The sequence below is a fragment of the Anser anser genome, assembly GCF_964211835.1.
Source record: "Anser anser genome assembly, chromosome: 9".
Lineage (NCBI taxonomy): Eukaryota > Metazoa > Chordata > Aves > Anseriformes > Anatidae > Anser > Anser anser.
In genome coordinates, this window is record NC_139729.1 from 19752434 (window position 1) to 19763992 (window position 11559).

The 11559-nt window shown below is 55.2% G+C and overlaps 1 protein-coding gene across 2 annotated transcripts in view; it reads right to left on the reverse strand.

The window, feature by feature from the left end:
- The window catches only part of SENP5 (SUMO specific peptidase 5), a 180530-nt gene that overhangs the window by 17426 nt on the left and 151545 nt on the right, over window positions 1-11559 (reverse strand). The window contains exon 9 of one of the 2 annotated variants that reach the window (XM_083848392.1): window positions 5861-7120. The exons of the other annotated variant lie outside the window; for it this stretch is intronic. Coding sequence (XP_083704518.1) covers window positions 7082-7120 — 39 coding nt within the window. The 3' untranslated portion in view covers window positions 5861-7081. Of the gene's footprint in view, window positions 1-5860; window positions 7121-11559 lie in introns of those variants that run through there. 2 annotated transcript variants of the gene reach the window in all.

Genomic DNA, 11559 nt, shown 5'->3' on the forward strand with positions numbered 1-11559 from the left:
CCCGGCCGCTCTGCCTTTCATCGCCCCTCGTTTGTTTGGATTAGAGGCAGCTCTCTCGTGAATCCTTTGTTCGCTGTTTGTTATTCCACATGCACCGAGCGCTGCGCGTTCATCTTTATTAGCTCTAATTGCTTCCCCGATCTAATGGGATCTCGCTACTCGCATACAATTGAAAGGAAATGTATTCATTAAAACAATTCTCCTCCTAACTGTTGTTCAGCGCCGGTGCTGTCAGTGCGGCTCGCGATGGACCTGTCCCTGCCCACCGCCGGCCAGGGCTTACAAGTGCTTACGAGTGCTGGATGGACCAGGCAAGGCTTCGTTAAGGATTTTGGGTTAATGTGAAAGCCAGGCTGTGGTTCCGTGTGGGTCTGGGCGATGGTTGTGCCATGGGGAAGGTCACCAAGCAGCTCGGCTGCTCTCAGATACTTCCATGCTCAGGCAACCAAATGCCTGCAAGGGCTTGGCAGCCCCACGTGCGGGAGCTCCCCAGCCTCTTCCCACTAGGGGAGGAATTAGATGCGAAAGCGGCAGAGAGAGGATGAAAGTGGGGATGCTGGACAGAAACTGCGCAAGGAAAACGTCTCCGGTTGAAACTAGCAATCAGGGACAGCTTCCAGCAGAAAATCAGCCATCTTCCTAACATCTTTGCTTCCTCCCTGGCACTCGGACCAACTTTTCCTCCTTATTTGTTTCCTCCCACTGCTGCTAGTTAAGCATCTGTAGGGAACACTTTAATGACCCTCCTTCCTCCCGGCTGTTTACGCTCGCTCTCCCTGCCTGCCCGCTGCCCGCGGTGCCGCAGTAGCCAAGCAACCTCCTGCCAGTGTGCTGGGAGCCCTGACCACGGCGTCCCCGCACCACTCACACAATTAGCCCTTTGGTTTGCGTCCGCCGTGTCCCTCTCCCCTCCCGACCCCTCCAAAGGGCTGGTTCCTGCGGCGCCATCCCCAGAAATGAATCCCTTTCTATTAAAGGTCCCTTCTCTGCGAGCTCTGCTCAACCACACTCCCGATTCCCTGCAAAAGCCACCTTCCCTCTTCTGGCATATTTATGTCATACTTCGTTAAGACCATCAGAGAGGCCAGCAATGGAAAACTGGCAGTTTTAGGACTTGCAGAGCTGTTTTACCAGAGATGGGCTGTACAGGAACATATTGTCCTCGTGAGGGATGCCGACGTGCAGAAGTTGTCCCCGTAGCCAGGGCCGGGGCCGTGGCACTGCGTGGCACGCTGCTGTCACCTCTGCGGGGTGGCTCTGATGGTCGGCATGGGAGCTGAGCACACAGGATGCCCGTTGTGGCTCAGGGTGTCCCCGGACCCCCGGGCTCCCCCAGTGCAGGGACGGCCTCGCACACTTCCCGGAGCTGATCCCGGGCTGGGAGCTTCGTTTAAAATGCAAATGGCTCTGCGCTGCCTAGCAGCAACGGCAGTAACGGGATGCGAGTTTGTGCCCACTAATAGCATCCTGCAGTACTTCTGAAGAAAGTGTCTGCTTTGTCTCCGCATTTGTCTGTCACGGAAGAACATTACCCAGGCCCAGGCTCCCATTCTATTAATACATTTGCTTAATTACGCTGTACAGAGAGAGTGCCAGGCTGGCAGACAGACTGCAGAAGCTCTGCTATCACTGGAAGTGCTCTGCCGAAGAAGTGACATCACGGCCGGATGACATCGGCCCCATGACACGCTCCTGCTCTCCCCCAGCTCACGAAGCCCTCCCGCAGCCCCCTCTGGCCTCATCTGACCAGTGCTCACCCAGCACAGACGGGGGCTGCCACATTGCCCCCCACCAAAAATCCTCGCCGCGCTCCCTGCTTGCCATCGGCTCTGCTTGCGGGTCTTTACGGCGCTGCCTTGGCATCCGGCTCCCTCCCGTCCCCAGCAAGGGCTCTCCGTCTATCTGTGCTTCAAAAGTGCCTATCAAGCCCCAAAGACAGCGCGCGAGTGAGACAGTAACCATCTGCCTCCAGGTCAAGTGGCCGTGACAGGCATCCGCTGGCCACTAAGACAGTTTCGAGACCGCCTTCGCCGAGACTCCAGCTGACTGCAGATAGCGCTACCTGCTCCGTCGCTTTTGATTCCTCCTTGGGATGTACTTGCGAGCTGTCAGCTCCCTGAGTCACGGGGAAGGCGAGCGCTGGGCTGAAATCTGTGCTCAGGCAGCACGAGAGCGATGGATGCTGTCAGTGGCGGAGGGGAGCCGCAAGCCCGGTGCCAGGCCAGGGCACATTTCTCCCCGGCAAGGGCAGCTTGCTCGCACACACACGGGAAGGGGGGATCCCAAGAGGGCTCAGGCAGCACAGGGACGTGATTCAGCTGCTGGCTCCTGAAGACAGCGCAGGGTCCCCATCAGCAAATGCCCCACGAAATGCCTGAGAGGGTCGGTGATGCCCCAACCTGTGGCCAGCGAGGGCAGCACTCCATGCCCTGGCTCTGCCTGCGTGGTTTTTGAAGCATCACCACTTGCTTGGCCAAGCTCCAGGATAGCATGTGTCCAGCCCAGCAGCTTTCACCCCTACAAACCCCACGGCTGAGGCCATTGTTCCAGGTCCTGAGGAACACCGGAGGAGCTGCAGGTCGAAGGATGTGCCAGGCTTGTAGCGAACGGCCGCAGGCTCTGGAAATGCCGGGCGGTGCCAGGACACCTTGTCCTCTGCTCCCAGACACGGAGGGTGGAGGGCAGGCAAGCCAGAGAGAGGACAATTCTTGCTCTGAAGAGAGAAAAATGAGATGATTATTTTTTGCCTCATTCTGCACGTAAAACTAACACTTCCTTTGAGGCGGTCCTCAAGGACTTCCCAGACCCTGACTTCATCAAAAAGGAGAAAATTTAAAAACCTAAGCCGTTCCACCAGAGTTGGTCTCCTGAAGCTTATAAACACGAGCGAGGTTGGAGAGGGGAAGGAGAGATGGGGAACGGGGCCTGATCCTGCCAGGGGCAAGACAGGAGGAACCAGGGGGAGCTGCTGCAGGGCAAGCAGGGAGAGGGCAAATCCCCGGCCAGGCAGGGGAGGAAAGGGGTGTCTGGGGAGGAAAGGGGAGTCTGAGCCCTTTGGGGAGGGCTGCAAGCGACCGGCGGGCACACGAATTACAAGGCAACATGGGAGCAGTGGGGTGGGGACAGGCAGCGAGGCAAAGTGGGGGGACGGGGACGGCACCCACGTTCTCAACGGCACAAGGTGGGCACCAGGCACACTACAAACCCCTCCCTGCTCCCGGTGCCTTTGAAGCATCTCCCCCTCTCCCAGCCATGCGCAGACGTAGCAGGCGGCTCATCCTCCTTCCTGCAGCATCTGTCAGAAACGTCTGCTGCGTCAAAGTCTTGGTGGTTTCTTTTTTTATGTATATATATTTTTTATTTTGGCTGCTAATGCATCTACTTTCTGAGCTTCACTCCTTCTACAAACCTGCGTAGGTTTTCGTTTGTGTTGCTTTACTATGTTTTACTGTATGCCTGTTCTCCTTCTTATCCCTTGTCTGACACCCTCGGCCCCCCACCCGCCCCCCGGCAGCACACGGCCATGCCTTGGCTGATGAACGCCGGCACCGGCGCTCGCGGATGCCTCAGGCTGACCCCACTGCTCCTCTGCATCTCTCAGCATCCCCCAGATGAAATAATCCCCCCAAAGCTCGACAGGTTTCTGTGCCAGCAGCCCCGCTGCAGCTTAATTAACGCCAAGCTCCTGCTTGCTGCAGAGGCTTTCACTTACCGACGGATTTCCCTAAGGCCAAATCAGCTGGAATGCTTCTTCACGCCCGCGCCTCCTCTGCCTTCCTGCTGGGAGCAGGCGCGTTTGGGGAAAACCTGGGTTTAAGGTTCCTGCTGGGTACCCGAGCAGGATGCCCCCACACCAGTGAGCAGCGAGGGACGGGAAACAGCGCTCCTGGCCCAGACCCTGGCTTTGCTCTAGGCTCAGTGCATCGAAAATGAGCTCTCGTACTTGCAAAGGGGGCTGCAAAAGGCTGCAAGGCTGCTGCATGGCTGGAGGTTGTATTTGTTCTCCAAAAAGCCGTACAGCGAGGAACGGCTCTGAGGCTGGAGCAGGAGCGGAGAGAGCTTCCAACAGCCAGGCTACCCAATTACCGGTTTTGTTCTCTCCATCGAGCTTGACAATAACATTTGTGAGAAATTAAGAGAGGGCAAAGCTCTTCCCTGCTTACAGGAGGAACGAAAACCTCTCTGCCATAGGTTTCCAGATGTCATTTTATATTTTCTATAAAAGTTTATAGGGAACCCAGCTGGCCCCAGAGACGCTATCCGAGGAGCGAGCAGCAAATTGCCGCTTGCAATCGCAGTCTCTCGAGCCGGCGGTGCGGCTGGATGTCCCCATCCTTGTGCTGGCACGGGGCTGCAGCCGGAGCCACGCCGGCACCGCGCAGAGCCTGCACCGAGCACCGGGCAGCAGGCACGAGCGGAGCGGGGAGCAGGACCGGCGCCTTCTCACACTTTGTTTTGCATTTTCAGGAACACAAGTTGCCATAGGAACCAAAGCCCGGGCTCCTCATTAGCAACCCTTGGTCTCGATGTCAGATTAAAGAAGTTGTTCCTTCACGGTGCTGCGGGCTGCTGACACCGTTCCCATCCCACTGCCTCCTGCTCAGCCAGGGGGAGGAGAGCCGTGCCCGGGGTGGTGGGACGGCCGCGCATCCCGCACCCCGCCAGCTGCTTCCCTGGGCCCCAGTGACATTCCCTGGTACCACAGCGGTGCCTTGCATCCCTCCCCGAGCTCAAGAAGGCATTGGCCTTCATTTTCCCTCCAGCACGCTGTCCACATCAGTGCCGCTGGAAGCACGAAGTGCTTCTGCTGTTGGCATTGCCGCGCTGCGACCACCATGCAGCGCTACCACCGTGGCCAGCATGCCCTTTTCCCCCACACGCTTGCCCTCTTTCCAAAGAGGAACTATTTCAAAGTGTCGTATTGAACCGTTTTGTCCGTCCGTCAAGGAGCTCCGAGCACTTCCCGTGCCTCCTGGGGCTTGCAGTGAGGAGGAGAGGAGGGGCTGTGGGCAGCGTGTGCTCCTTGCCCGGGCAGACGGAGCGCGGCCGGCAGCGAGCCTGGAAACGTGCCGGGGGGTGCTCAGCGAGGGGGAGGCTCGCGCCAGGAGGGCCGGACCCGACCAAATGTCTGGAATTACATCAGCACGTACATCGTTACCCTGGCGATGTAATGTCATCAGCTAATCCCCAAAGTGGAGTAATCTTCTGTCACTGGGACAACACCGAAGGAAAGCAAACCTGGACCGATACCTCCTCGTTTGCCCAGAACTACCTAATCCCAGAGAAGCAAGTTAATAACGCACGGCAGCTCGGTATCTGCTCACTTTTATTAAACTCCTTGCATAACTCCTATATTATTTTAATCCTTGCCAACTCAAGCTGCCCTGCTCAGAGCCAGCAAGAAAGGACACATCTGCAGGCGACGTTTTGTGAACAAACCTCAGGCTAAAACTCACTTGCTCTCACTCTCCGATGAATTCTTACGAATAAAGACAACGTCGGTTTAAAAACCAAAGGAAAACCTGGGCCAGACGCAAGCAACGTGTGCGCAGGCCGGGCTGGGGAGGACTGACCGGGAAGGGGAGCAACCTTCCCTCGCAGGGTGCACCTCGGTCAGTGGATACCTGCTGCCATTCTGGCCATCTTGTGAAGGAAATCTTCCGAGCTGAGCTGGGGATCCACAAACACAGGAGCATAGCCCCCCGCAGACCGTAAATAAACACCTACAAGCGCGTGCACTCTTATTTTGTATGCCTGAAAGCTAGAAGTAACGTCTGATGCTCAGAAGAAAGGAAATATTTAGTTAAGAGAAAGAGAGAGCTGTAAGAAGGCAAGGCAAACACTGTATATTTATTTTTTATGGCGTAAATGGAAAGCCCAAGCTTTCAGCTTCGCTGAATTATTTTACAGCGTATCTCTGGCAGAAATCGAAAAATCTGCTCGCATCCAGCCCCTCAATTATTGCACCTCGCTCTTCGCCGTGCCAAAATGACATCTTAAGAACTGGCAGAAAGCTTCGCCTCTGCTTCTCCCGTGCACACAGGAAGGCTGCTCCTCCCCGCTCAAAGGTGTTGGGAGATTTTGCAGCTTGGGTCAAAGCATGTTAATAAAGCAGTTGAGTCTCCATATGGTATTTTGGCACTAAAATGTCAGCTGCTTTTCAGACACTGTACTTTAATCATTTCAGACAGGCCCCTTTTAAATGGTTTGTTTAGTTTGCTTAGAGAATAATATTTGTTATTTGGTTTTTGGAATGACTAATAAATGAACTGTCTTTGCTCAGGGAGAATAATGCCACTTAAGCAAAACCTAGTACTGCAGTTCAGAGCTATTTAATAAGAAATACCTGTCAGTGTCAGAATATATTTACTCTACATTAGCTTTGAAGAATTGCAGAATTAGTTTTCCCCTTGCTAAGTTTACTTTATGTAAAATGTAACACATGAACTGTGAATATGTGGACAGCAAACAGACTGTATCAATGAATTCATCCTCCTCCGGAAAATGCTGACAGTGGCAAGAGAAACACCTCCGAACAGACAGAACTGACACCATCAAAAGCGAAACGTGACAGCTGCCAAGGATCCTTAGCCTCCTGCCTCCCCTCGCTTGTTTAAGAAACAGAATCAAATCCAAGGAAACACGCTGTAGTCTATTTATCCTCTTGTTTAATCCAGGGGGGAAAGCATCAGCATAATTAAACGCTTTTAACCTCTCGGTTTTTAACTCGCGATCGGGAGGCAGCGGAGCTCGGCGCTCGGCGGGAGCTGAGCCTCCCCGACCTGCCGCAGCTCGCTCAGCCTCGCCCCAACGCCGCCGCCTCGCCCGGCCTCGCGCCCGGCCTCCCTCCGAGGGACCCACGGACAGACCCCACGTCACTTCCAGGTCCCGGCGGCAGCCGCTGCTCACCCTGAGGCAGGAGAGGCGAGGCGGAGGTCTCGTCCCACCGCGCCGTGCCGCCCCGGTTCTGGTATCGACGCGGCGACGCGCTCGCTTTCACCGCCCAGGCACCGTCGCTGGCTCTCCAGCCATCTGGGGCAGCAAGTGGCGAGGCTGATGGTCGGCTGCGTGAAGAAGCGAGTTATTTGCTTAGAAACTGTCTCCGTGGCATCTTGACCATCTGGAAAGAATATGGAAATGAGACTTGTAGCGAGATGGAGCTCCTCGGTTGACAAATTAACCAGGCATCTCCAGAAGTAGGCGCAGCCGATAAAAGCCTGCATTTCTAAGCACGTACCAGCTTGCACACACGTATGTAGGTGTGAGCGTATGCAATTTCCCATCTCGCCCACACGTCTGGGTACCTAAGTCACACTCCCGCAAAGCTGCCCAGGTTTCTAAGCAAATAAAGCAAAACTTTCGGCCGTAAAATTCATGTGTGCTGGAACGAGGGCCAGACGGGGCTGGGCTATAAAGGACCGGCTGCGGGTCCAGCGCTGCACGGGGAGCAGGGCTGCGAGCACCCCGCTGTCCTGTGGGGGCTGAGCCACTTGGCAGGAGCCCCCCCTACCCCATTTCATCACAGGTGGGGTGCGAGTGTGCCCCCCAGCACCCTGCGGTCCCCCCGAGGCTCCGGCAGCGAGCAAGAGCCCGGTGCAGAGGGGAAACAAAGTATGCAGCCTGGCACAGACGCAGGAACCTCTCAGCTCTCGTGCCAGCCCCTTACTAACCAAAATACCATGCTAGGCTGAAGTGGAGCTGGCTTCCTCGAGCGTGACTCATAGCGTTTGCTGACTGCCAGGAGAGTTCCCAGGAACTGGGGGCAGCGGGACAGAAATTACAGGCGGCCTCCAAGCACGGCAATTTGTGCCAGAGTTCGGTGGCTCCCCAAAACACCCCAAGAGAGGACGATTAGGGCTGGCTTCAAGCCAGATGCAGGTTGCCGGGAGCAGAGGATGGAGCCCCAAGTTAAGCACTGAGAGGAGGCAGCCAGCAGACTTGAGAGAAGGAGGTTGTGAAATAGCAAGGTCCCTGAAACAGGCATCCCGCCTTTCAAATGCAAATGCCATCCCAAGGAAGGTGTTCTGCTCTGCCAGCCTCTGAGTGCTGACTTTTGATCATCTGAGCAGAGTAAAAGGCACCCAGGAGTGCTGGCACAGAGAAACGCCTCTGAGGGCCGGGCTCGGAGCAGAGCGATGGCACGGGGAGATGTGCTCCCACCGGCTGAGTTAAGGCAGCGGCACGCATTGGGCAAAACGTTGCTTTGTGCGTGCCAAGGGACCGCGTGCATCCGCGTGCCTCTGCCACACTGAAATGCATGTGGCAAAAGGCTACCTCCTGCTAAGGAGGTGCCAAATTTCCCCAAGCAGGTGGGGCACCTGGTACCTGTTCTTCCCTCAATGCCACACGCAACCAGCGATGTACAACAGCGGTCGGCTGCTCCATCGCCACCTTCCCAGTGTCCCAGTGAGACTTTTTGCCTGATGCAAAGGTGGACTGACATCCGGCTGTCCAGCTCTAGCCTGAACTTCACATACCACAAAACCCCAACAAGGGATCTAGAAAAAGCAACAGCCTACCTTGCCAGCCCTGTGACAACCCCTCCAGGGGCATGGCTGCTGCTGAATTCCCAAATCATTTCTGAGCTCCACGCAGTCTCGCTCCGTGTGATGGGTTCAGCACCAGCCAAGTCTCCTTCCCCCCCAGCCCAGCACCTTCTTCCCATCACCTGTGGTCTTTTAACTGGGAATTATGGGCACCTCAGAGCTGGAGGTTGTCTCTGGTTGAGCCTACCAGCACAGGGCAGAGGACTCCTGGTGAGGGGTTGCTGTGCCCGAGCTCTGCCGGCGGCCAGCAGACGAGTGGTTTCTTCATTTAAGGCTCAGCAGAGTCTGACGGTCTCCTTCATGCTGGCGTTAGCGATTTCTGTGTGCTGAGGGACAGCAGAAGAGCAGCAGCCAAGCATCTGTCTCCTGAGCCCACGGTGCAGACTGTTGAAGTTTTTAATGCTTTTATTTTTTTGGCCTCTACACATAGGAATTGCCTCAAGCTCAGGTGTGCCCAGATGCCTCAGTGAAACGCATGGGACCTCGGAGTGAGATTTACTGGCCACAATATTATGTAAACATTTACATACCTTAAAGTCTGTGATTGTTTTTTCTTAATTGACTGAAAAAGGCAATGCATTAAAGCAAAACTAAAAGCTGGGAAATCGTCAGACGATCTCAGGTACTTGCGGTGCCAGCAGTGCTTAATGCCAGAGCTGGCAGGGACTCAGCCCTCTGACAGCCGAGCTGAAGCTCTTTTCCTGTGCTCGTGCGAACACCCATAGCAGAAACCAAGAAATACAGGGAGACAAAACCCCTTTTACTGTGCATTCTGCTCTCCAGCAGGAAACGTCTCCACCGGCTCCATCCCACCTTCCGTGCTGTGCCCGTGTCTGAGCACTGACTCAGAGCAGCGCGAGGTGCTTTGCCATCATCACTGGTATCTTCCACGGCGAGGCAGTGCTGCTGGCGAGGCTTCCTGGGGCCAGCACAGGAATCTCCCCAGCTGGTTCAGGTCCTCCGGCCCTCGAGCACAGAAGGGCTCAGGCTCCCTTTCTGCCTTCCAGCGCCCTGAATGTTTTCAGGAGTAGGCAAGGTCTGAGATGAGACCGTCTCCCCTTTCATCCCAGGATCACAGGCAGCAGTGCTCACTTGCAGAGGAACAAGGCCCTCTTTTTAGTTTTAACTCCCAAAGCATTTGGAGACTCTGTAAAGGCAGGAATTAACCCGTGTTTCTAGAAAGAGAGCAGAACATCTGATGCTTTTAAGCGGTGTTTTAGAGGCAGAGATGATCTTCAAAATGTTTTGACTTTCAGTTTTAAGAGAAACATTTTTCCTTTGAAATTAGCTTAATTAAAGGATCACAAAATTAATTAAAACTCAAAATGAAATGCAACGCTTTGCATCAGGTCGAATGAAATGTTTTAGCACGCTTTAAAAGGAAATCAGAGATGGTTTTCATTTCGATTAAAGAAACTCCCCTCTCCTCTCCTTCCCCAGGCTCTGGAAAGCATTTGGATCACACAGATCTCGAAAAAAAAAACACAACAAAAAACAAATGAAAATCCCTGACATCCAAACCTCCTATTCCACTTCTGCTCATTGCAGTTTGCAGAGGTGAGTGGTTCTCCCTGCCCTGAAATGTTGGGGACCTGAGATTTGGATCCACTCGTGCCTAGGCCCTGGCTGGGCTCAAGCCTGGGCTCTCACCAAGGGCTCTCTGTCCAGATGATGGCTTAAGGAGCTCCTCTAAAACAAGCAGCTTGTGTAAAATTAGCAGCAGAGGCGGAGGGGAGCCCCTTCCAGGGGGCAGAATTACCACCGCTGGCCCCAGGCGCGGCTGCTGCTGGCAGCCCCCTGCCACCCTCGATGACTGTCACTGCCAGGCGCGGGGCCGCATCCTGCCGACCCACCCGTCTGTATAAAGGCAGCCGGTCCCACGCCAGGAGCTGTCACACAAACGTCCCCGCTTCCTCACGCCAGGCCATGGGCTGACACCTCTAACTCGCCGCTGTCACATAGGAGCTTTAAGTGCCTCCGATGCAGCCTTATCCTGCTCCCTGCCAGAGCTGCTAACTGAGCCGCACGTAGCTCTTGGCACCAGAAAATACGCTTTGCTCAGAGACCAAAAATTTCAGCTCGCTGTAAACATCAAGAGAGCGGCTTGCGATTAAGCCGTTGGGGTTTTACGGCATCCTGAGGATGTATAGCGCTATATAAGCGATAACTATTTTTACTGTTGTTATTTATTACGTGGGGCTGGCTGGTGCCGGGGTCCGGGCCCCTTTGCACAGCAGGTGTTCCCATCACGAAACACCGGTGTAATGCTGGCGAGCTTCGCACGAGCGGCATGAAAGCAGGTGGCTGCGGTGCTCCTGCTCCTTCCATGGGCTTCTGAAGGCAAGAGACAAGAGGGGGGACCCGTTTCATCCCTGGGGAGGGAGCTTAAGGCCAGACCATTCAGGTCACCAAACACATAGAGGAAAAGAGGTCCTACGGGGCCATGCACCCTCCTCCCCAGACGGGACGTGCTGCAAAGACCAGAGGGAGAGCCAAGGCCAAACAGAGCCAGAGGCTTTGAGGGGAGAACAGGCACGGTCCCAGCCTGGCAGCGGGTGCTCGGAGAGGCCGTCCTGCCCGAAGGGAACCCCGCACCGCTGCGTGCTGTCACCGCTCGGGGGGGAAGGCGGGACGAGGCTCCCCACTCATGTTTAAGCATACAAAAACAAATAACAGAAAAAAAAAAAAGAGAAAAAGGAAAAAAATTAAAGCCGCCTGAAAACGCCTTCCTCTTTCCCAGAAGAGTGATAAAGGCTTTTTGGCAGAGTGAGGTGGTGTTTATTTTGGTTTTGTGTTGTGTTGCTGCTCTGACCCCCTCAGCTGTTGGAGCTGTTAAGACGGCGAACCTGACAGCGTGATTGTTTTTACTGGACCGCGGCGTAGTTTTTAGCTTTGCAGGAGTGGTCTGGGAGCAGTTTGTGCTGATTGCTTCAGAGGGCTGCGACCGGGGCCCACGGCCCCGTCCTGCTCCGCACCCCGCGTCTCGGCCAGGCAGGGCTGCGCAGGGCCCGGC